Source organism: Muntiacus reevesi, chromosome 3, assembly GCF_963930625.1.
Source record: "Muntiacus reevesi chromosome 3, mMunRee1.1, whole genome shotgun sequence".
Lineage (NCBI taxonomy): Eukaryota > Metazoa > Chordata > Mammalia > Artiodactyla > Cervidae > Muntiacus > Muntiacus reevesi.
The window spans coordinates 164,556,476-164,582,198 of record NC_089251.1 but is presented as its reverse complement, the minus strand read 5'-3'; the positions used below and the strand labels follow the sequence as shown (position 1 = coordinate 164,582,198).

At 48.4% G+C, this 25,723-nt stretch overlaps 1 protein-coding gene across 4 annotated transcripts in view; it reads right to left on the bottom strand.

The window, feature by feature from the left end:
* Nucleotides 1-25,723, bottom strand: part of EZR (ezrin) — a 45,241-nt gene that overhangs the window by 10,090 nt on the left and 9,428 nt on the right. For all 4 annotated transcript variants that reach the window (XM_065931046.1, XM_065931044.1, XM_065931045.1 and 1 more), the window contains 5 exons: nt 11,009-11,092; nt 8,882-8,977; nt 7,781-8,055; nt 7,162-7,245; nt 6,149-6,295 (listed from right to left, as the gene is read on the bottom strand). In XM_065931046.1, the coding sequence (XP_065787118.1) occupies nt 6,149-6,295; nt 7,162-7,245; nt 7,781-8,055; nt 8,882-8,977; nt 11,009-11,092 (686 nt within the window). The remainder of the gene's footprint in view (nt 1-6,148; nt 6,296-7,161; nt 7,246-7,780; nt 8,056-8,881; nt 8,978-11,008; nt 11,093-25,723) is intronic.

Genomic DNA, 25,723 nt, shown 5'->3' with positions numbered 1-25,723 from the left:
CTGAACTTTCAAGAGCCAATGATTTGTTCTCTGGCTCCTAGTTTTATCTGGGTCTCTCCAAACAGTTTCTAACACAGAAAACTTGGACCTTCAGGCTCGACAGGCATGTTTCTCTCAAGAGCTGGGCACCCCATCTCCATGGCCTCCAGCTTCTGCTCTCTGCTGTACCTGCAAAGTTTATCTTTGTAAGACTGAAACCTCATATAACAATTTAGAGTCTCCACAAACATGACTGTAGGGACAAAGATGAGGGCTAAACTTGAAATTTCTGACTCACTAGAGTTAAAGAACCTCCTTTAATTCTTGACCATAATTGTAAGCCAACAAAGGTTTGTTTTTTTTTTTCTTTTTTGAGTTTACTTATAGGACACAAACAGAAAAAGACCCACAGAGAAGATATCTAAAGGGTTTGTAAGTCTGTTTTGTGCATGTGCTCAGTTATGTCTGACTCTTTGTGACCCCATGGACTGTAGCTCCTCTATCCATGGGATTATCCTGGAAATAATACTGGAGTGGGTTGCCATGTCCTCTTCCAGGGGATCTTTTCATCCCAGGGATCGAACCTGCATCTGTTATGTCTCCTACATTGGCAGGCAGATTTTTTACCACTGCACCACCTGGGAAGCCCAAGTCTGTCCTTACTTAGGCATAAAAAAAATTTTAAGTATAATTCGAGAATAACAGGGAACCAGAGCTCTTTGGAGAAACAGCCAATTCCAGGACGGGAGCAGAACCTGGGACATCTGGAGGTGCTGGAAAGGAAGAAGTGACTTGAAAATCTGGGGTCAGAGGAGGGCATAGGAGCCAACTCAAAGGAGCTCCAAAATGCAAATCTCAAACAATCTGAGCAACAAAGTAACTGTTTAGGTTATGATCCGTTGACGAAAACACATACCCACTAGTCCGTATTAATATCAGTAACTAAACAATAAATGGGAGAGGAGAAAGTGGCTCCTTTTAGAATTCCAATAATATCTGTAAACAAAATGATTATTAAAAAAAATTCACTTCTCATACCACAGTAATAACTGTTTTATGCAAGTCTCAACAATGGATGTAGAATTAATAGCTACAAGTATAATGAATAGGATATTCACTAGACTCTCCCCTAAATATACTTATCAATCTCAAAAAGGAGGAGAGTAACTTTGCAGGAAGCCAGGCAGATGTCACCTTGACCTGAGATTCAAGTCAACACCAGAAGCAGGATATTCCGACATCACACGCCACATGGAAGGGCTCGGCAGCACTTTTGTAGGACTTTTGCCTAAAGTGCACACCTCAGATCAGATCCATGGTGAGGGATTTTCTAAAGAGTCAATGTCAATACTCTTCACAGGGGTCAAGGCTGTGACAGACAGACTGTGGGACTGTCCCAGATGGAAGGACACGGGGGGGGGGGGGGTGGCGGGAAGGTAAGGGTGGCGACTGAATGTAGGTGGGATTCCAGGCAGATCCTGGGCAGGAAAGGGACATGAGTGGGAAATCATGGGAAGACCGTCCATAGACTGTTGAAAGCATCGGGTATCAGGGTGAACATACTGACTGTGATACCTGGACCCTATTTTATGTGAGATGCTAACATGTGGGAAGAGGCACATGTGGTAAAGAATCCACTTGCCAAGGCAGGAGGTGCGCATTCAACTGCTGGGAAGGGAAGATCCCCCGGAGAAGGAAATGGCAACCCACTCTGGGAAATCCCATGGAGAGAGGAGCCTGGGGGCTACAGTCCATGGAGCACAAAGAGTCAGACACGACCAGGCAACTGAACATCTGGGGAAGGGCATATGGGAATTCTTTGCACTTACTATTTTTGGAAACTTTCTGAAGTCTGAAATGGTTTCAAAATGAAAAAATGGTTAAGAAAATTTAAATTTGAGACTTCCCCGGCAGTTCAGTGGTTAAAGACTCTGAGCTTCCAATGCATGGGGTGCAGGTTCGATCCCTGGTTGGGGAACTGAGATCCCACATGCTGTGCAACACGGTAAAAAAAAAAAAAATTAAATTCAAAACCCGCAGCAGACAGTGATGATGACATTCCACACCATGACAGGAGTTTGCAGGTATGTGTGTGTCTAATATTAGCAGATGAACACTCAAGAACTGAATTTCGTTTAAATTTTTACATTAAAAAAAAACACAAACACACACACAAAACAAACAAAAAAACATACTACTACTCAGTCACCTAAGTTGTGTCTGACCATGACCCCAGGGACTATAGCCAACCAGGCCCCTCTGTCCATGAAATTCTCCAGGCAAGAATACTGGAGTGGGTTGTCACTTCCTCCTCCAGAGGATCTTCCCGACTCAGGGACTGGCAGGCAGACTCTATCACCAAGTCGCCTGGGAAGCCACAAAACGGACTGAGCTTCAGTAAATAACAGGCATTTTGGGGCGAGGATACACATGCCTGCAGTCTACTTTGAAATGAGTCCAGGAGGGTGTGGGGACAGAGGGCAGTGACATGTGGACGGGGGGAGGCATCACAAAGCAAGGCGTAAAATGCCAGCGGTGGAACCTCGGTTGTAGGCATGTGGGATTCACTGTAAAATGCTTCGTGTGTTGCAGTTTTTTTTTTTTTTTTTTTAATTTTCATTGGAATGAGTTTAGAAAGGTCTGGTGGGAGGACAGGCTGGAGATCAAATTGGGCCTCAGAAAAGGGAAAGAGCAGGCAGAACCGCCGAGTCACCTCCCCGGGTGGGGACGAGCTTAAAGGTCTGCCCACACCTCTATGTGGAGGAAAAGTCGGTTGACCCGGCCCGGCCCTGCCCTCCCCTATCAGGAGGGACCAACCCTCTCTGTGGGGCCGGAGCATCGGAAAACTCCCTGCACCCCGTCTCTGCCGCCTGCTCCCCCACACTGAACAGCCACCAAGGGGCCCCCCACCACGTGTCCAAACTCCCTTCTCGGCCAGTCTGAGCCGGACTTTTAAACCTCTTCCAAGAGGTGCTCTCTTTCCGGAGGGGTCCTCGTGGAAACAGACTTGTGTCAGAAACCCAGCTATTCAAAACATAAAATCTGTTTGTGTTCAAGTTCGGGTACCAAAGACAGAAAGGAGAGGACTGTCTGACAACTGTGACCCTGATATACCTGTGCATCCACAAAACTCACGAATCATAAAATCCCTTTTGACTCTCCTCGGAGATGCAGGTAAGCCGCCGACAATAAATAAGATGCAAAGATGTAACACCAGTGCCCCTCCCCACCGAAGAGAAACCTGCCTGGGAGCAAGATTTTTAGAAACTGGAAAGAATCCTGTATTTTTCAATGGGTGAAACATCATTTCTAACGCTCATCAACAGAAATGGAAATCAGGATGTGTGATTACAAGCCTGGGTGAACAATGTTAAGGGGAGAGACACTGGCCTTCATCTCGCCCCATCCTCTCCTGCTACAGCCCCAGCCAGCACACAGAGACCCAGAGGAGTGAGCTCTGGAGGGACGAGGCTGGAAAGAGGGCTTCCAAAAGGCCCAAGAGCTTGCAGCAGATCAGGCTACTCTGATCTTCTGGTTTTGTTTTTGGCTGGACTAGGCCGAGCAGTTGTCACACGGCTAATCTCAACCTTCCCTGCCCCAGGCTAACGCAGGCGTCCGCGGCCGAAGTCCACGCTCTCCCCACACCCTCTCCTCTCTGGATCAAGGGTTTACAGAAAGAAAGACAAGTGCTTCCTGCCCTACACACTCCCACTTGACTGTTAGATACATGATGGAAAAGGGACCCCAAGAAATATCCCCCATCCCAGCATGTTTAATACTAAAAAGGATAAGCTTTTCAATAAAGACACCTGCTTATCTGCAGGGCTTCCCTGGTGGTTCAGCAGTAAAGAATCTGCCTGCAATTTAGGAGCCACAAGAGATGCGGGTTGGACCCCTGGGTCAGGAAGATCCCCTGGAGGAGGAAATGGCAACCCACTCCAGTATTCCTGCCTGGAAAATCCCATGGACAGAGGAGACTGGAGGGCTACAGTTCATGAGGTTGCAAAGAATCGGACACAACTGAAGCGACTTAGCATGCATCTACAAGGTGTATCAGGTCTACATCACCTAACACGCACTGGACATAGCAGATTTCTCCCTTGAGCAGTGCTCCAGGTCCTCATGGTCCTCCACCGTCAGCTCCACGGCTGAGGGTCACCTTTAACACAACTTTACCACGGCTAAACGCTGTCACCGCATTCCTCAGACCCAGCCACAATCTCCTGCTTATCCGAGGAAGGGACTTGTCACTATTTACTTCAAAGGAGCACAGCTCTGACTACAGAAGAACTAAGTGACCTGCCTGCAGAAGCAAGGGGGAGCAAGGCGTGCCCCACGCCCCCGGGGTCTTCTTCGGGGAGAAGACCCTTTGAGAGGCCGCTGGTTTCACAGCTCAGCTGAGGGGTGGGTGGGAGCCGGAGGGGAGAGGCAGGGCTACGAGAGCCAAGCGGCTCACTCAGGTTTCTCCTCGGAGCAAACGGGCATTTACGTGGGTGGGCAGGTGTGGTGAGGAGCTGACAGCAGCAAGTTTTTGCCCCTGGCGGTGTCCCGCAGCTTGAAAAACCTGTTGGGACAGCCCTGGCCGTGGCTATGTTACAAGATCTGCTCAGGCAGGAGCAGGGTTCGGAGGCAGAGGCGGTTTCCCACGCATGTTCCCAGAAGGCAGTGCTCCCCGAGGACTGGTCCCGAGACCCTGACTCATCCAGTCTGGTCACGCCTGGGTCCAGCCGAAGGAGCGCACCAAGAGTCCTCAAGGACCCACTTCTGAGTCCTCAGACGAGGCCCCGCACGCCTCTGCTAAGCGAGCCACGTCCCAAGTGTAACGAGAGTCGTCTGATTGGCACCACGCCTTCCGGTGGGTGGATAAAGGCACTCCTCCAACCACTCCAACTGTGCTCGGCCCAGGGGCCGGGAATGTCCGACACAGATCCCACCCCCCAGGAGAAAGGGTTCTGCACCCTGGGTTCCGGCAAGCATGCTGGGATTACAGCGGATTCTACAGATGATACCGGGCTTCCCTGGCAGCTCAGTGGTAAAGAACCCGCCCGCTCATACAGGAGACACAGGTTCGATCCCTGGGTTGGGAAGATCCCCTGGAGGAGGAAAGGGCAGCCCACTCCAGTATTCTTGCCTGGAGAATCCCATGGACAGAGGAGCCTGATGGGCTACAGTCTAAGGGGTCGCAGAGAGTTGGATACGCTGAGTGAGCAAACAATACTACATACGGTATCGTCCGTCAAAAGCAGTGATGGTCTGCTCCTAATCGTAGGGGCTGGGGGGTAGCCAACCTGGGGCATGGGGGAGCAGAAACCACTAACTTGAGAGCAGGTGAGACGGGGGAGCTACCACTCCAAGACCAAGGAGCAGGGACCTGCCGTGGAAAACTCGCCCTCGCTCAATGAGAATGATCTTTCTCTGTGAATCCAGCTCCTTGGCAGGAAAAAGACATCTGTGCAGGGTTTGTAACCACAAGGATGGGCAAAGGAAGTCAAGGAGGGGTGGGCCGGCCCTGCATCGCACAGGAGCCCAGAGGATTTAGCTAAATTGTCTGTACATAGAGGCTATTGTTTACAGAATCTTAAGGTCTCGGCAGGATCACAAATACTCTTGGCTGGATTAGCACAAACCTCAGCCGCCCAGCGCTGCCAGCTGGTAGCCGTGGGCGCCCTCAGAGGAGGGGCAGGGTACCCTCTTGCAGCTCTGTTCTGCTGTCTTTCACGAGCCCCAGGGCCTGTGAGGTCACAGGCCCCGGTGGTCGCCCTGCTTTCACGAGCCCCAGGGCCTGTGAGGTCACGGGCCCCGGTGGTCGCCCTGCTTTCACGAGCCCCAGGGCCTGTGAGGTCACGGGCCCCGGTGGTCGCCCTGCTTTCACGAGCCCCAGGGCCTGTGAGGTCACGGGCGCTGGTGGTCGCCCTGCTGGGCCCCTCAGCACACACTACACGGGCTGATAGACAGGCTGAGAGAGAAACAACGGGAAAGAACACGCGCCTCTGAGCCAACCTCCCACACAGCCACGCCACAGCTGCGAAGCCCGTCAGCGTCAGACGCTGGGCCGATCAGTTGCTAGCTAAATACCCTGAAAGTAACCCACGTGCGGATTTGCCTCTTACTCCATTGTTTCCAGGCCCGATTACCCCACCAACAAAAGATGATATAAAGTCTGACTCACTTGTCATCTTTCTCATAGATATTTAGTCCAAGGGCATCAACGCCGAGCCAAAGGTCTGTTCCTTTCTTATTTTTTATCTCAAAATAGTTGATCCCGTACATTTCCAGGTCCTGGGCGATCTTCAGGTATTCCAGCATGGCGCTGTCTCTATGTGGGGAGAGCAGACATGGGCGTGAGTGTGAACCGCGTGCAACAGTTACACCAGTGCCTCCACCGCGGTCCCTCTGCCAGCCCGAGACCCGAGCGGGCCCCCAGCCGTCCTGGACACGGACTGCTGATGTCCTTTGCATGTTTGGAAGGAAGGGACTGAACCGGCTCATGCTGGTTCCTCTGGACGAAAGGACTTCCCTGTAAACCTCGTCGCTGGACATGACCTTGTCTCCCGGCCACCCACATGATGCCTCAGGGAGCCCCAGGAGCTTGCCTCCCCTCTGCCCTCCCCGATCCGCCTCACTAAGAGCACAGAAGATGCTCGGGTCAGAGACGGAAGGCCAAGGACACACAGTCTCTGAGGCCCAAACTGCCCGTGAACTGCTGTGGCCAGGGCATCATCAGAGCTGCTGCCAGTGTCAGAGAGGAGGACGACAGGACAGACCTCCCACCCGCGCCTCTGGTGCTTCTTTAATACCAAGTGTTTCTCTCTCGGGATCTTTTTCAACATTGGCACCGTTTTAAAGACAACCACCTTATGGACAACGAATGAAACAGCATGCCTGATGGTTTGTGAACAACACTCTGGCCCCCAGGATGAAATTGAAGCATTTCAGACACAAGTTTTTCTTTCCTCCAAAACAAGGAGAAGGCCTGAGGGTGTGAAGTTATAACCTGAACCACTTCTGGCTCCAGGGGGGTGGGGAAGAACACCTGACCTTAAGAAGAAACCTCACTGGCAGCTCGTTACACCTTCCCTGCCAGGCACCGGCCACCAGCGGCTCCCAACGCGTCACCAAGCCGCCTGAAGGACCCTAACCAGAGTCTCCCCACGGGAAGGCAGAGCCCAGCCCAGCACTCACTTGAGCATCCCGCGGTGCTCGGCGTGCCACACCTGGATCCGGTCCTCCCACTGGTCCCTGGTGAGCTTGTGCTGGTCCATGACTCTGGGTGGCAAAGGAAGAGGGCGCAGGGCTGTCAATCACCCCAAAGGCTGGGAGAGGCGAGTGACCGGCCACGGCCCAGCCTCACCCAAACCGTGACTTTTATTTCCCCCCAAAGAAAACCATCTATTTCCTAATATGCACCATTTCTGACAGTTAACAGAATTGGACAATTAAGAATCTGGAACGAGAGGAGCCTCGTCTTCCTGGAAAAATTTTAAAAAGGTATTTTACTCTAAGCAGCCTCTTCTTCCAAAAGGGGTCAATTATGTGACCACTAGTAAATGAAAGACAGATTTAACAGGGGCCAACTTATCATCCACCAGGGAGAGCCAAGAAGCCATGTGAAGACGGCCTGCCCTGCTGAGTGTCTCTACTGCAGGCCCCTTTCAGGGGGATCAGGGCCCAGGGGAGCGGGGGGAGCGGTGCACTGCAGCGGGGGCTGTTGACAGAGTCTGAGCCTTGCAGAGAACCCACCCCCCACCAGCCCTGCTTCCCGACCCTCCTAACCCACCGCCCTCGAGGCCCAACAGCTCACCTCTGCGGGATGAGCCGCTCAGAGCCGAGGTAGCCGGCCTTGTGCAGCTCCTTATTATAGTCGCCGAACTTGGCCTGCACGGCGTAGGAGCCCAGGAGCACAGCGGTCTCAGGCGGGCAGTAGATCTCGTCGCTGAGGATGCCCTCCTTCACTTGCAGGAAGAAGAGCTTCTGCGTGATGTCCTGGATGAGCTCCTCGGCCACGTCCTCGGGGTAGAACTTGGCCCGGAACTTGAACTGCAGCGGGCTCTCCTTCCTGACCTCTTGGGCGGACACCTGGGTGGGCAGAAGCCAGACCCTCATTGCAAAGTCCACCCACAGACAGAGACCCGCCAGCCCGGCACGAGCTGAACCACTGGCTCAAAGGGTCCGGCAGGCCAGTTTTCAGAAGGTAGTGATGACTCTGAAAGTCACCTTTTCAGCATGGAAGACAGAGGCAGGTAAGAACCCTGTGACACCCTCACAAGAGCCCCAGCCCTGGTTTTCTGGGCGGCGATGCTGTAACTCCAGGGGCCTGCCCAAGTGACCCGTGAATCCAGTCTCTGTCCACAGGGCCAGGCCAGCCCAGGACCACGCTCTCAGGAACTCTTCACGCCCTCCCCCCGCTCCTGCATGCTTCCAACTGCCCTCCGGTTGTACACTAATACGGGAGGAAAGGAAAGCAGGACTTGGAGAAAAGGGAGAAACCACCTGGAGAAAAGACACTTAGCTTAATGTGTTTCTTTGTAATTGTTAATGGAATTATCCAGACTCTATAGAGTTGGAAGGAACTCTCTCACAGGCCCAAACAAAGCAGTAACAAGACTTACAAAACACTGGATGATTCATGGTTTTTAAGATTAACAGTCTCATTGAGGAGAAAAAAACAACAAAACTAAGGTCAACTAAAACCTGAGTGATCATGCATCATGTACTCCCGTAAGGAGAAAGACCAGGATCTAATTTCCAGCCACTATCCCCGTTTACCTGAAACCAGCAACCTTTCTGTCTATAAAAACTTTTACACAAATAGAAAGGAACAAAAAACAAAAGACAGAGTTTCAATGTCAACAGAGTAGACCAAACCCAATTAACAGCCTGTAAATAGTTAACTCTGACTTACCTTTTTATCAAGTTTCAACCACGTAGGAAATCCTTTGTTATCCACATACTGGAGGCCAAAGTACCACACCTCCCTCAGGCCGATGGTCTTAACCACCTGTGGGAAAGGGGCGGGGGGTTGGGACTGTCAGCAGCTCTCTGGAGGGGCGCTGGCCCCTGGGACCCCCGCCACGGGGTGCAGCAGACCCGCCGTGAGAGCGAGGCGCCGGCTTCGTCGCAGCGGGGAGCCTCCCCTACGCTGCCTGTTACCAACAGACACCATTCAGTCCTTTTAGGCCATGTGGCATCTGGGCTCCTAGTTCCCTGACCAGGAATCGAACCTGGGCCCACAGCAGTGAAAGTCCCGAGTCCCAACCACTGGACTGCCAGGGGAAGTCCTTGAACCACTTGCTTTTAATGCACATTTCAGCAGTGTTAGGGATAACAAAGCTTATGATGTCACCCTTACTGCTCTGGCCCCCATCAGAGCTTCCTCAGTAAAGACAGCCAGGTGGGCTGCAGGGGCACACAGATGGGGGTCAGCCCAGGGTCACCGGCAAAGGTGTGCGCTGCAGGCGCGGGGGGCCCGCGGGCAGAGGCGGCAAGCTTCCAGGGACGGGGGTGCTCAGCTTCACACGCGCCAAGGGTGACTCTAGCCACCCCCAGAAACGTGAGATTCTGATACAGGAAGGGAGAATTCAGCCCTAGGTCACAGGGAGAGTTTCTGTTTTAACTTCTCTCTAGTACTAGGGGGAAAAGTCTCCTGTGGTTGGTTACAGAGAGTCCCACACTGATTATTTCTGTCTTGAAAGCAACTTGTGTCAAAAAGCAACTTGCTGTGGACACTTGTTAAATATCATCAAAACCGGGTCCTAGGATTTTGCTGTATAAATTCTATGACATAAAATGTTAAACCTTGAAAAAAACAGGTTACCATTCTTCAAACGCATGACTTCTATCAAACTTGAAAGAGGACTGTACACACCGGAAGTGACAAATTTGGTATCAATACTGAAGTCTGCCCTGAGCCTGCTTCCCTGCCGGTTTGGTGGGAGGGGGTGGATGTTTGCTGGAGGTGAGCCTCGGGTGAAGCCCCAGGTCTGGTTTCTCTGGTAGCAAATGCGGAGGAGGCGGGTTTCCAGACCAGGTTTTGTGCATCCCCCCCGCCCATTTCTCACTCCCCACAGGCCAAACCTCCCTCCACCTCAGCATCTGGATACGAAACCTGCCCGTCTTCCTCTCTGAGCGGCTTCTTCAAGGCCGCCGGAGAAAGCCCCACGGAGAAAGCCCCACGTGGCCCAGCCATCCCCGCTCCCATCTAGTCCTTCCGCTCCATCCACCAACTGCAGCCTCGGCCTGGATCTGACACGCGGGAAGCCACATCCTATCCACTCAGCGGCCCGGCCCTGCGCCTGGGGGAGCCCCTGGGAGGACCTGCTCACTGGCTTGGGGAAATTCGGGGACGAAGAAAGGGAGACCCCACCAGACCCGTTTGAGTCATCTCTAGCTTCTACATTTGCCAAAACTCCGCTCCACTTTCCAGGTTGGTGCTGGGGTGCGAAGCAGGGTCTCTCGGGAAGGCCGCCAAGGGAACAGGTGGCCGGGAATGCACACCCAACCCAGCCCAGTCGCCCTACTGGGCGCTCAGTCCCAGCACAGAATCTATGGAGCCCGGAAAAGTAGGTCTCGCTCTGCCTAAAGCTCGGAACTGTTCTGTGGAAGAACTCTCATGGCCCTCACGGTGGTTCGCTGCTCTTATTGAAAGGAAGGGGTGTGTGATGGCACCCGAGGGGCTCGGGATGCTGCAGCTGCAGGGAGGCCGGGGAGATGCCAGCCTGCCTCCTCGTCGCGCCCTGCACCAGATGGCAGGAAACAGCCAGGGGGACTGCAGAGACCCCCATGGGAGAGGTGGCAGGCGGGGCTCTCAGGTGAGGCCCTGACTCAGGAAGACTGCATGGGGTCCCTTCTCAGGGGCTGTGGACAGGGAGCACCCCTGGGGAGCACGAGCCCCGCTGGCAGGCGGGAAATAAACAGTCATCTCTACCAAGAGGAGTAAGCTGGGGATGGAGGTAATGACTGTGCTCAGCAAACAAAGGGATTCAGATACTCTTTTCTAACTCGAAACCCTCCCAAGTGCGCAGAGACCAACCTGATCAAAAAGCTGCTTTCCTGTGGTGTTTGGCTGGATGGCGAACTCCAGCTCCGCATCCATGGTGGTCACTCGGACGTTGATCTGGGGATAAAAAAAAAACACATCACGCTTAACTGGGTGTCCTTGTAGAAGTCTTCCGAGTCTTCCACCAAAACCCAAAGTTCCCAAGCAACGCGGCAAGAGTGCTCCTCCTCCACACCCAAACTCATGTCTGTCACCACATACACCCACCCACACACCTTGGATTCAAATGTGTGTCCTCGTGGCTTTAAAAAAAAACACACTGACACTTAGGTCTAAGCTGTTTTTCTACAAAGATACTTTGGTGACTGTTAACACGCTTTGCACACAACATCTCACATTCTGACCCCTACGACAGGTCCGTGAGGCCCCCGGGCACCCACACCAAGTCTGCAGGTGATAGGAGGAGAGAAGGCTCTGTACAACTTCAGAGACCTCCTAAACAGTGGAGGGAGATGGGTAAACGGCTACAGATGCACCCAGGAGGACAGAGTGCTGTGTAGGAATCCAAAAGGATAATTATGAAGGCAGTGAAAACACGGAAGCATTACTAGGACAGGAAGAGTGATGGGAAGGCTGGAAAAAATGTCATCGAATGCTGCCTTATTGTTGGTGGCTTAAAAACATTTACTTACAGGTAACTTTCAAATCTATCACCTGAAAAAACCCAGAACTCACTAGCATATAAAAAACATACAAATCTAGCTACTTTATATCACGGTCCCGGAGGAAAATATCACAGCAATTATGGTGCTTAAGAAATGTCTGCTTCTCATCATTTTTCAAGTGAAATACATAAACAGCAGATAGACATTGATTCCAAATTCGTCCCACTCAGATGGAAATGTAATGAGGACACAGATAACTGTTATTATTTAGCCTCCTGATATAAGTTCCGAACGTGTGTCATGCCCTGGCTGGATACATAGACTCTAAGTCATAAAGACTGATTTTTGTTCACATCGTTTTTTCCCTAACATTCCAAACTGTGACGATGGACACATACATCCAGTCTGTCTGAAAGGTTCTCTACCTGATATAACACAGAAGGGAGGCACAATGCCCCAGATTTTAGTAAGTTTCCTCCCAATCTCAAGTCTACAAATTCAAGAAATGAAGTTTACTGAGAAGCAAGACAAGGCACATTTTAGAGTCTTCAAGTTTATTGAAATATAAAGCCTAAGTTTCTTCCTTTTCCTTACAGCGATATTTTAAAGAAATCATGAAATGGCTGTTATGAAGCACAAAATAATGTAAGTCTGTCTCTCAATTATGGTTCCAAGGGCATGTGTGAGAGATGTGAAAAGCAGCCCCAAACTCAAACATTCTGGAACAAACGCAGCTCCAGGTTACACTCATAAGCCTACAACGAATGCCACACTCGTGACTACAGTGGGGGCTGACCAATGCTGGACCTCAAACAGGCTTTTCTTTCTCTATTATTTACTGACTCAGAAACTGGACGACCAGACAATATGGGCCCAAAGCTTCTACCCTGGTTGCTGCTAAGTCGCGTCAGTCGTGTCCGACTCTGTGCGACCCCATAGCCAGCAGCCCACCAGGCTCCCCCGTCCCTGGGATTCTCCAGGCAAGAACACTGGAGTGGGCTGCCATTTCCTTCTCCAATGCATGAAAGTGAAGAGTGAAAGTGAAGTCACTCAGTCGTGTCCGACTCTTAGTGACCCCATGGACTGCAGCCTACCAGGCTCCTCCGTCCATGGGATTTTCCAGGCAAGAGTCCTGGAGTGGTGTGCCATTGCCTTCTCCCCGGTTGAGACGAATACAAAAGACCAGAGGCTCACACTTTAGACTCTTAACTTCTAAACCTTGATCACCTCTAAACCTGAGGAAGAGGGAAAATGTCACCTCCTGAGACCAATGCTAATAATTAACATAAAAAAGTGATCACACCATTTTTAACCATTTTGCAAACTTATTAACAGGAATTTAGGGGGAGATAAACAAAGTATTTTAAGGTTCTGAGCAGGTTCACATTTGACTCAAAGTTCACACAACTCTTTGAAAAAGCAATAATCCACAAAATGAATACTTTTACTAAGGATGTTTGTAACAAGCCAGTGGTACATATAAAGTGAACTTCTTAAAAATTAAGTGTTATCAGGAGGGTCTGTGCAACCTGCAAAAACTGCCCCTTCTGTCACAGGGACTTAAAATCACCCTCAGCAGCTCCAGTGAGACATTGTGCCAAGTGTCACCTGGCCTGGTCTTTCCAGGAACTTCCCCGAGCCCGGCAGGCTGGCGGTCCTGCAATCTGGTGCAGGACCTGGAGCACAGCCGGCGAGCCGGAGAGGCTCTTCTGATTACGGGCCTGGCTGGCCCGGCAGCGGGAGGCAGGCGTCTCCCCAACAGCCCCGTCAGAAGGAGCAACTAACTGGCCCCAGTTCGAATTCGGGGAGGCACCAACATTTTCAGACAACCCCCAAAAGTACAAAGTCAAGGTAACTGTGATCAGAATATGCGTGTTTCAATAACTGTGCACAGTCAACCATCTTGAGACCAAGGTCGAGACGGGAGAACTCATGACAGCTAAACACTCGGGTGAACCCCATGTGAGTGAGACCCGTCAAGCTGCCCTGCAGGACTGGACGAACGCCTCCTCACGTCCCTCACAGGGGCTGGCGGTTATGCTGTTCTGGGCAGTACAAGCATTCCTTCTGCAAGACCATCTCAAGGCCTATGGAATGTTTAGCATCCCTGAGCCCACCCACTAAACACAGGTATCCCCCCACCCCAAGCCTCTAGAAGTACTCACAAGACGCCCACACACATATGCACGCGCGCCCTCTGGGGAAACTGAGGACCCCAGCGTGGCGCTGCCTCCATCAGCAGTGTGTTACTTTACACATCTGTCACCATGTGCGGAAATATAGCACGAACTTTCACAGTTTAAAGTGAAACATTTTAAAAAAAGAAAAAAGAAAGCGAAACATTTACTTAGAGGATGGGACCATTCATCTGCATGTTTTGGTCCAAAGAAACCAGGCTTTGGCATCCCAACTCTCCTTTTTATTATCCTGCCCGGTTTCCCTGATACACTCAGTTGTTTTAAGTGCACCTGGAAAAAGCGAGCTCCTGTGTTTGCAGTGGTGCCACAGAAATAAAGTGGGATTACATGGTTCGCATTATAAATGTGAGGATGGTCCCACGAGAAGCTGGAGGTCCGGGGCTTAAATGCAACACCACGTAAACCCAAACCACTTGCAAAGACTGGAGAAAACCGCATGGCTTGCCATCTTTACTGCCTATCTATTTCCCCCCCAAATCACACACTTTTATTAAAGGCAGTATTCTCTGAAGGCAGCAAAATCCCATAGGAATGTGTGGTGTGGGTGTGCAGTGAGTCATTTAAAATCTACCCCCAAAAGGGCAGTGTTTTATCCCAGGCTGAAACCCTTTCTAACATTCTGCTGTGTCTGGAGGGGACAGCGGTGATAAAAGTTTAATTTTGCCCAGGTACCCTCACCCCTTACATACAAAGAACCACGTGGCTGGCATAGATGATAAATTTAATAATTCATGTTGCTCCTTCAAACACTACTCCATTTGAAGCTATGGCATGAAGATGCAGTTAGATTTCTAAAATGTCAGAACCTAAAGGAACCAGACACAATCACATTCCACTACTTATAATGGGAATTCATAACTAAGTTTCAATATGGGAGTCACATTAGCACTCTACAATAATGAGGTGAACCTAAAGGAAGCAGACATAATCACACTCCACTCTTTATAATGGGAATTCATAACTAAGTTTCAGTATGGGAGTCACATTAGCACTCTACAATAATGAGGCTTTTTTTTAAAATAGTTGTATAGTAGGTCAAAATTTTAGAGTAAGATAATGTGTTTTAGGGGCTTCCCAGCTGGTTCAGTGGTAAAGAATCTGCCAGTGTAGGAGACACAGGAGACCCGGGTTTGATTCTCTGAGTGGGGTTAGGTCCCCTGGAGGAGGGCATGGAAACCCACTCCAGTATTCTTGCCCAGAATCCCAGGGACAGAGGAGCCTGGTGGGCTACAGTCCACGGGGTGCAAAGAGGTGAACACGACTGAGCACACGCACCTTGGCTCCCCCTCTGGCGAGGCACCCAGAGGGGTGGGAAATTCAAGTGAAAAATCGCTAAAATCATGAGTCGGCTGGGAGACTGCTTTCACAGACAAAGGAGAAGCTCACACCTGTTTTCACTTGCGCAGAGAGGGGGATGTTCCTCTCCAACCAGACACACGATACAGTACAGGTTCTGTTGCTCCAATGCAACTGACAGCTCTTTTCCCCCCATAAGGAATTAAAGGTGTTAACCCCCAATCTATTTTTTTAAAATATACACGAACAACAACTCACCCTCTTAAAATGAAATAAATCTACCATCCCCTTGGCTCATGGCACTCGGACAAGGCAGGCGGACAGCAGGACCGGCCTCTGAGCCTGGGCCTCCTCCGCCCTGGCCCCCACGGTCCCAGCCCCAGCGTGGAGGAGGCATCCCCAGCCCAGTCGGTCATAAAATGGAAAGACTGATCTGTAAGGGATCTTCCAACTCTGCATTCTACAGCTTAAGAACGGGAGTGGCTTCCGACACCGCACCATCTATCTGAATCTCCAGAGAGGGGAAAAGGCCTGGGGTTGGGGAGGCAGTATTCTGAGGTCACACAGCTTGAGGTTCTCTGCTTCTTTTTTCTTTGTTTAGTTAATCAAAAGGCTTTGAGAGTATGCGGTATTCATGCAAATTGTGAAATTCCAGGACAGGGCCTTAGCTGAGGTCTCCCAGATTCTTCTGACTGCAGAGATTTTTTTCCCCATGGAATATCGCAAAGGAGCAGTACTTTTTAGAATATACTTTGGAAAATATGATTTTTGAGCCTTCTCAGTTTAATTTTATCAAAGTGGTATCTAAAGTGCCTTTTAAGAGTCTGAGATATGGAAGAGACAGAGTTGATGATAAAACACTATTATTTTACTTGTAACCCGTGTTATGTGTAAGCTGAATTTCTGGCTGTCAAATTACCTCCCTCACTATTCTCACTTTAGTAAGGAAATCTAGTCTTGCAATTTTTCCTTTGAGAAATGTCTACTTCCTCCTGAACTACTTTAAACTCAGTGTAAGAAAGATAACCTCTCCCGCTACACTTTTTACAAAATGAATTCACACCATACTGAAGAACAGGACAGGAGGGAGAATTTCAAGATCAGTTCTTCCACAAACAAGCAGCTGCTTTACATCTTAATAGACCAACCAGGTTTAGGTGATTTAGAAGCCAGAACACTGCGGGGGAGACAAGTTTGCAGTGATTTTACTATATTCTCGGAATCAGGAAACCCACTGAGAAAGGGAAATTCAAATTGTAATATTTGAATGGACTGCAGGCAGTGGACTCAGCAATAACAGATTAATCCCTATATTATCACACCTGCATTTACTCACAATTAGTGTGAGCACAACGATCTAAGCACCGCCAAGATTACACCGAGAGCCTGACCTTCTATAATCATTTAAAATGTCAGTGCTGTTTTCCAACATCCCCACCCTCTTCCAAGGTGCCACTTCAGCAGCTTCCACAGTTTTCAAATATTTGGATAAGAGCTTTCAAATGCTTAGAAAGGCTCTGACAGGAAGTAGTCTGGTAAAACTTCTCCCACAAATGGGAGGAAGAAACCCGGGAGTGTGACGAGGAAAAAGTTTTACAACTGAAACGAACTGTAAAAGTTTCTTCAGATGCTATTTTGGTTCAAGTACTGAATAATTACTGAGAAGATATTGTATTTTGATTTTTCATCCTTGAATCATTAGTCTACAACAGCTTTGTTAGAATGTAACTTACATCCCATAAAATTCACCATTTAAAATGTGCAATTCAGTGGTTTTTAGTAACTTCTCAGAGTTATGCAACCAACCCCACTAATTTTAGAAACATTTCATCACCCCAGAAAGAAATCCCATGCCTGCTGGCAGTCACTCCCATTACTCCTTCCTCCCAGCCCTGGCAACAAAGAACCTACTTTCTGTCTCCACAGACTTCTCTATTTTGGACACTCCACATAAACAGAATCATTTTTACCATGTGGTCTCTGGGGTCTTGCTTCTGTCACTGGACGTTTTCAAGACTTACCCCTTGTATCATGTATGAGCACTCCCCCCTTTTTTACTACCGAGTAATATTCTGCTACCTGGATCACTTTCATCTGTCTGTTCACTGCTGACGGATATTTTGCTTTGCAGACCTTCCTTATTACTTGCCATGTTCTTTGGTGACGATAAATATGAAACAGCTGGAAAACAAGTCATTTGAACTAGACTATGGTCAATGTGGTATTCAAAGGGATTAAAAAAAATTTAGGGGTGAAGATGAAAGAAAATGCATTTTTTAAAAACCAAAATGCAATTTAACTGTACCGTGTCATTTAAGTTGTAAATAAAAATGCGCTGTGTTCTCAGGAAGAAGGTGCCAGCCCGCCGAAAAAAGCACTGCCTCCTGCCCTCCTGGGGGCGCCGGGCCCTGGAGGCCAGGCCTGTGGGCCCCTTCCCTTTAGAGCCCAGGAGCGGGCGGGCAGAGGGAACAGCCCAGGCTCTCGTTCAGGGGTCTCCCAAGCAACTCACGCTCTTTTTCTAAACTTTAAGCAGCAACAGAGTCTTGTTTTGCATTTAACTCCGACGGTGTGGAGCACACAATCGCCAGCATTCAATGAAGTGCCCACGCTCTACTTGTAACTCAACACTACCTCTGTATTTTTCAACACTTCTGCATTTTCCTCTCGTGGGGTCACCCCCTAAACCCCTCCAGGGCCCATTCGCCGAGGCCACACCAGGCCTGCTTCCTGCTCCCCCCGGGCCCCCATGCTCCGCCAGGGGTTCTCGAACTTGAACGCACAGAAGAGGTAACCTGGAGAGCTTGTCGAAACAGCTTCCTGGGCCCGAGGCCCAGAGGTGCTGACTCAGGAGGCTGGGTGGGCCCGGCTCTTCCCGTTCACAAGGGAGGCCACACCCGGGCAGCCCGCTGGCTCTCGGGGAAAGAGGCCAGGCTAGCACTCTGAACGTGCCGCAGCCACAGCTTCTTCTGGCAAGATGAGTGGCTCCCCCACCCCAGTTTTGTTTCCTTTTAACTTTTTTTTGCTGAGGAGGATGTGGACCACTTTCAAAAGTCTTCACTGAACTTGCTACAACATTGCTTCCGCTCTGTGCCCTGGGCTCTTGGCCCTGAGCGCGAGGGCTCCACCTCCTCCCACCCTGCACCCCCCACCGGAGGTGTCGCCCACTGGTCCCCAAGGTTAATGTATTCACGGCTACTGATCCTCCATCACAGGAAAATACTGTTGACTAGACTTTCGTTCACTCACAGACAGGTTTTCTTAATGAGACTGTCTCCACAGAGGAATCCCTGTTTTAGACCTCTTTGCAGCCTGATCTCCTTTAAGATAAAAATCAACCTCCGTGAACAATACTCCAACTCAGTTAAGTCCCAGCATTAGCTATGACATACAGTGGTCATTTACAAATGCTGGCTAACAGATAACCACCCTCTGTAAATCATTACCATGAGCTCAGCAAACCTGATTAAGGAATCAGCTGAGTGTATAAATGCAGACCTGTGAATTCAGCCAATTTAGAAAGCAAAGTCAGAAAGCCCCAAAGGCCAAGTGATTTTCTGTTGTTTAGCTCTTCTCGGTCCACATCAGTAATCCTTCTCAGAGAGTCATGGCAATGGCTAATATATTACAGATAACTTTGTTTCTATTATAAAATGAAATGGTCGTCTTAGATGTTCAGTGCTGCTCCCAGTAACACTGTTTATTATAAACAAAATTCTACAAAGTAGTTGCCATTAAAACTCCGATGACCATACTTTACATCGCTACACTTTCTAATAAGCCTAGTTTTTTAGAAGTGTCCAGTGTTGTTTTGTTCATGAAAGGCCGTTGAGAAAATGCCCGTGTTGTGTACACCATTCTTTTAAGCATAGAGAAGTCAAAAACAAAAACCAGTATGTCAAAAAAATAAAAACACTGTCGAGAGAAGATAAGTAAAATAGAAATGTGGTCTTAAAACACGATTTTTTCATTAAATGGAGTAACGTCCACAGTAACCTGATACTGACTGTAGAGGCAAAGACATCAACTACGCTGTCAGTCAAGAGGGAGGCAGGGGTCTCTCTCTAAAATGCTGCCACCAACAGCAGTGGCTACATGTGACCATGCACCTGAAGGCAAGCTGGACTCAGAAATCCCAGAGGCACGCGTGTAAGCTCGAGCTCTTAACACCAGACTTCATGTGGTTTACTGACCTTTAGAGAAGGCGTGAAGAACAGCTGAATACATCTTACAAATAATATAACCCTATGTTAAACCTGACCACCGATGGATGCTGACTTTTATTATTACTCCTCTCTTTCACGCTCCTCTGTATCATAAGTTTTAAACTTAAGATAAATTATGTGTGTGTGCTTGTGCCCAGCCGTGTCAGACTCTTTCAACCCATGGAATGCAGCCCACCAGGCTCCTCTGTCCATGGAATTTTCCAGGCAAGAAACCTGGAGTGGGTTGCCATTTCCTTCTCCAGGGGATCTTCCCAACCCAGGGATCGAACCCCTGTCTCTCGCATTTCCTGCATTGCCAGACGGATTCTTTACCACTGTGCCACTTGTACCCAATCGTTATCTACTGTCTTCTTTTTCAAGGTTAAAGAAGAAACACAGTCAAGGTGAAGAAACTGACTTGTTAGGCTTAGGAAGATTTTCCAGATGCCAAAGAAAACTGGCCCTCTAGCTCCACAAATCTGGTAAAACAAAAAGTCTATGGAATTAATCAGAACACCAGCTGCCAGGCAATGCAGTAAGAATTCCATACAGCATCAACTGGACTTAAGTACAACAAACCAGCTGAGACATGGGCAGGACAGACACAAATTCGCATTCTAGTCAAGTTTTCGTATAATTGTACAATACCAGGATAATACAGCAGCCTTTTATTGCCTAGTAATAGGAATAATAAAACCATCAAACGTTAGGGCTACAAGAGTCCACTCGTGACAACTCCTGAGAAGGTCAAAGTGCTGGCCTGAGTCATGGAGAGGCGCTATGCCTGGGACCACAAGGACCGGGTGATGCCTGTGCTGGCTGCCCCTGGCATCCATCAGGGAGTTCGAGATGACTGCATCCCTGGATGACTGCATCCCTGTGATAACGGTCATTCCTCCGGCAGGAAGTCCTACACTCAGACTGAGGCTGACAGTGAGAAAGACTCCAAGTTCCCTGTAGGTAGTATCTATCAAAAAACTGAACTAACACAGCACAGTCGAGCGCCTCAGGCAAAGCCATCATCCTCGGGGATCCCAACAGCCGTGTCCTCCCTGCCCACTCCTCCACTCCAAGCAGCAGCCTCGGATTAGTGTCCGCCCGGCAGATGTCAGGTGGCGCCAGTGGTCAAGAACCCGCCTGCCAATTCAGGAGAGGTAAGAGATGCAGGTTCAATCCCCCGGTCGGGAAGATGCCCTGGAGGAGGGCATGGCAACCCACTCCAGTATTCTTGCCTGGAGAATCCTATGGATCAAGGAGCCCGGTGGGCTACAGTCCACAGGGACACGACTGAAGCAAATTAGCACACGCACGCACAGTGATGAAAAGTTAGGTCAGAACTAGAGAGTTCAGTGTCAAATGAGCCAATGTGACTCTGTTACAAACCAAGCAGCGATAGGTAGAGTTTCTTGGTTCCCATCTTAAGAGGGTCAGGATGCCCTGGGGTGGGCACCTACCTTATGTTACAGAGAATTCAGTATCACTTTAAGGAGCACTGGAAGCAAACACTACATACCTCTCATTTCCAAACTGCTCTCCTCCACCACCTTTAGGCTAAGCTTACAGGGAAAAAACTAAATTCTTAACAAGCTGTGGATAATAACAGGGCAGAGTGAAATGTGAAAACTGGGTCTTGGAATTTCCCAATAACTTCTGTTTCAGGTATCTATATTATGCTATATTTTATATCCTATTTATGTTACATAAATGTATATGTTCTAAGTAGAACAGAACAGGGGATAAAGAAAAGTGAAAAGTCGCTCAGTCATGTCCGACTCTTTGTGACTCCATGGACTATACAGTCCATGGAATTCTCTGGGCCAGAATTCTGGAGTGGAGTGAAGCCTTTCCCTTCTCCAGGGGATTTCCCCGGCTCAGGAATTGAACCAGGGTCTCCTGCATTGCAGGCGGATTCTTTACCAACTGAGCTATCAGGGAAACCACAGAATAGGGAAGAGGGGTAACTATTTCGTAGGATGACTCTAAATGGGTATTTAGGTAAAAGTTAGCCTGAATACCTTCTTTCAAAGGTTGAGAAACTGAGGCCTAGAAATTTCCTTACCTATTAAAAATATTTATAGTTGTGTAGCTCTTAAAATGTTAGTCCTAAAGCTGTATCTTCACTGAGTTTAAACTTCTGAAAAGTTTATTTCCAAATTCCAGGGTGTAAAGTGTGTAAAGTATATGGACAGATGGTACAGACAGGAGAAGAGCTCAGATCCACTAAGACCCATCGTATAATTTCAAGAACATGAAGTGAAGTCCCTTTTCTAAAGAGCTCCTTTTCCTCTGAAAGTAGGCCACTTCCTGCCCCTAGACCCACTTCCTGTCAGCCAAGGCTGCTTAACAATACAAAAAGCCGACAGACCAGTCCCGCCTGTGCTCATAACTAGCGAAAATCCTGACCTTAGAGTTGGAAGGGAACTTTCTGAGCGCTCCCGCTAAAAAGGGGGGTCAGTCCCTTCCTCTCCTTAAAACCGGGGTTTTGGAAACAGTCGGTGCTGCGCCCTCCCCACGGTTCACCAGCCGAGGCACCGCCTTTGGAAGGAGGAAACTCAGGCCGTGAGGAACCGCTCGCCAGGCCCGACAAGTGCAAGCATCCTCTCTCTCATCCAAGTTCCAGGTCCGCGCTGCAGGGTGGCCTGGTGGGACTTCCCTACCTGCCCATGGCACGTGAAAATAACATTCCTGATACCTGTCGGCTCTTGGTTTTTACGATCTTATGTTGGGAGCGTCTGTGAGTAGGAACTGACTTCCTCTACACTGGGAATCACATACACCCTGTGTGTACATTTTAAACGAGACACGTGGACACCACTTTCCGTAGGAAGGGGTAAATACATAGAGAAAGTTTACCTTCTGCCAAAGAAACTTGTTGCTTTCCAGAAACACAAATAATCTATACCCACTCTGCTCTCCCTGCTCCCGGCAGGTAAAAGATTATCATTTGAGGTCACTTTCTCTGTATCTACTGGGCTTGTGGATTCTTGATTCTGTGATAGGTCATTTCAGCTTTACTAGATGTGTCATACGATTTCAGCACTGATTTAGTTCACTGAAAAGGGAGGTTAATCATATCCACAAACAGGATCCCATAAAAGAACGCAAAGTAAGGGACAGGGCCAAGAAGGCTATCACATGCTACAATGGTATTTAATTCCTGGCTCATAAAACACAGGAAATTAAACTTCATTCCACCTGGAGTGCATTGTTATCTTAGTAAATTTAGAAGTTTGTGAACAGTTTTCTAATCCAATAGGGGGAAAGCTTGTGAAAGAATCAAAGTGTCAAAACGATATAATTCCTTTACTAACCTGATGTTTTAGCGAAGGGCATATGAAATAAGCCATGCTAAAACCTCGCACCATTTCTGAAATAAATTGTTGCCCCTAGTTAAGATCACACGTGCTGCAGTATTATTAAACTAACTTCTACACTGGGCACGGTGTTAAATAATATTTCTCCTGTAAGGAGCTTTGAGAAGGTGTATTTGAACTTGACCAAGAAGTCTTTACTTTTGCCATCTTTCAAAAATACAGAGTAAGACCTCAACCAATAGTTTTATTTTTTTTTTAAATCCCGGCTAAAAAAAAAAAATCAGCAAACAAACTCTGCTTGAATAAACCAACTTCAACTGAACTTGTGCTTTTATTTCACTTTGTTTCTGACATCATACAAAGTTTATAAAAACAAACAACCTCTTCAATTTATACTTTGTCACAATCAAGTACGTTACATCTGGAGTGGGATTATAATTAGGTAGGCAGTTCAGGAAGGGAGTAAGGAGACCCGTGGGTGCTTCTCAGCCCGCCCACCAGCCCCTGCGGCTCCCGCTGCACTTCCTGCGGGTCTCACCTCCCCCCCCCCGCCCCGCCGCCTGTCCCAGCACAGACTGCACTCTCATCTCTTCAAATGGCTGCTCAAGATTCCACTAAGTAATGCCCCACCCTCGAGTGCTCACTTCCAATTTTCAGCCTCCGAGAATGTAGCTATTGAGACAATGACCTATTTCTAGTTGGGTCACCCCTTCCCCCACCCAAAAAAAAAAAAAATCGTGGGAATACAGAGTCATAGAGGAACCAACTGGGAACAGACAGTTCTGTGTGTTTCCAAGTCACTGCAGTTCTGACCTGAGCTCTCCTTTAATAAAAGGTGTCTGGAGGGCGAGAGGGCCCGGGTGGGGTTAAGTCAGTCCCTCGTCTCATCAGAGCACCAAAGGGCTAAGAACTGTGGTTCTCCTCTGGGGGTCCAGATCCTGGGGGGATTTGGTGATTTGAAAAAGTGACGGCTTCTTTCCCTTCTGCCCCTACAGCGTGCTTTAAAAAAACAAACAAAACCCAAACCCTTTTATTTTGGAAAATTGGAAAGAGTCACAAAAGCAGAGAACAGGGTGGTGGGCTCCTCATCCAAGACTCATCTACTCTACCACTTAAAAAAAATTTTTTTTTTTTTGCTGGTACATTTTAAGACCATTGTATATCACTTCACTGGTAAAAACTTCAGTATGTAGCCGTAATGGACTTTAAATATATTTTAAGTTTACATACATATATAAATATATATAAGCATACACATATACAAAACCACCAAGCCCCTATCATAGCCTACAATTGAAAACTATTTCTTAGGTGGCGCTAGTGGTAAAGAACCTGCCTGCCAATGAATATTACGTAAGAGATGCAGATTTGATCCCTGGGTCAGGAAGATCACCTGGAGAAGGAAATGGCAACCCACTCTTGCCTGGAGAATCCCATGGACAGAGGAGCCTGGAGAGCTACAGTCCATGGGGTCGCAAAGAGTAGGACACGACTGAGTTTAGTCAATGTTCAATGGCTCCCTAATGAACTGCCTCAAAACTATCTTTTTACAGTCAATTCGTGCAAATCATACAATGCCCTCTGCAACTTTGTCATCTTATTATATTTCCAAACTGCCCTGTTTGGCCAGTTTCTTAATAAACATCAAGTTCCCCCACCCTATCTCCCTATCTAAGTCCCACTTAAGAGTCCCACCCAAACAGTAATGTATTATGTAAGTAGATACTTGAACACCCAACGAGCAACATCCATAATTATGTAATCAAGGCAATGAAATAGCTTGAAGACAATACTAACATTTATTTTCATAAATAAAGAGGCAGTTCCAACTTAAAACTTATGTTCTAAGCTTCTACCAAGTGATCTGTGATTCCGTTTTCTCTTTAAAAACTTAAGGAACAATGTTGGATATGCTTCTAAGACCTAATTTACAAAAAAAAATGTCACCTTGGCTCACGGTCCAATGCAACGGTGATGTACCAAAAAACAAAAAAAAAAAGATGTCACAGGCTGCCAGCCAAGTCACTCTGCTCAGTGGTTTCAGCTCTTCAACCAAGAAAAGAATCAATGAAAAGGATACAAGGACCTGCACCTCTTGGCAAAGCCAGGATGAGAGCTGACCCCAGCTCCCATCACCCGCTGACAGCAGGTAACTTCTCCACTACAGTTAAGGGTCTTAAAAGCAGGAATTGCCCCCATCCTGTTCACCAACGTGTCCCCCAGACCAAGATAACTCGGCATACAGTAGCTACTCTACTTGTGGAATGACAGATGAATTTTATGGAGGGTTGTGGTGGTACTCATTGTGGGAACAGGAGAAAAAAGGAGGCCAAAATCTATTGCATTATTAGGCTGTTTAAGTCAAGGGGGGGGGGGGAAGGATACCCACCATGAGGTATGAAAGCATTTAATCAGATCAGAATTCACTAGTTCCAAGTGGACTGCCAGATTTACTCTGTCCTCCAGGGTGACAAAGAAGAGACGCTGCTACACACAGTGCAAGGTGGGTCCTGGGACCTCATTCCCAAAGCGGAGGACGGGCTCGGGGACAATGAGAAGAGGCAGGCACGCCCACCTACACACCGACCCTTCTTCCCTCCATCTGCCAATGAAGCAAGCACTTAAACGTTTCTTCTAGAAGCAGATGATGCCCCCCACCCCCAAACCACTTGGCTTCTCACTTTGGGGCCAGGAAAGGCAGAAAGCAAAGAAACAAGTTTATCTACCACTGTTTTACGTAGAAATAAGTGGAAATAAACAAAGCAGTAAGGGGTGGACAGTAAGAGAGGGGGCTCACCTTTAGCTAAAATGCTCCCAACTAGGGATCAAATTATAAAACCATCTACGCTCACTCACTCACACATAGACAATAGTTAATTTTAAATGATCGGTGATGAAAAAAAAGCAACCCATTCATATAACATTCTCTTTCCAACTCAAATATCAGGTACAAATTGCTTTCTTTTAGCATATGCCAGAAACCTGTCATTATACAATGGCTGAGCAAATGTGACACAGGATACCACCACTTCCCTAGAGAAACAAGACCCGCAACACCAGCCTTCTTTCAAAG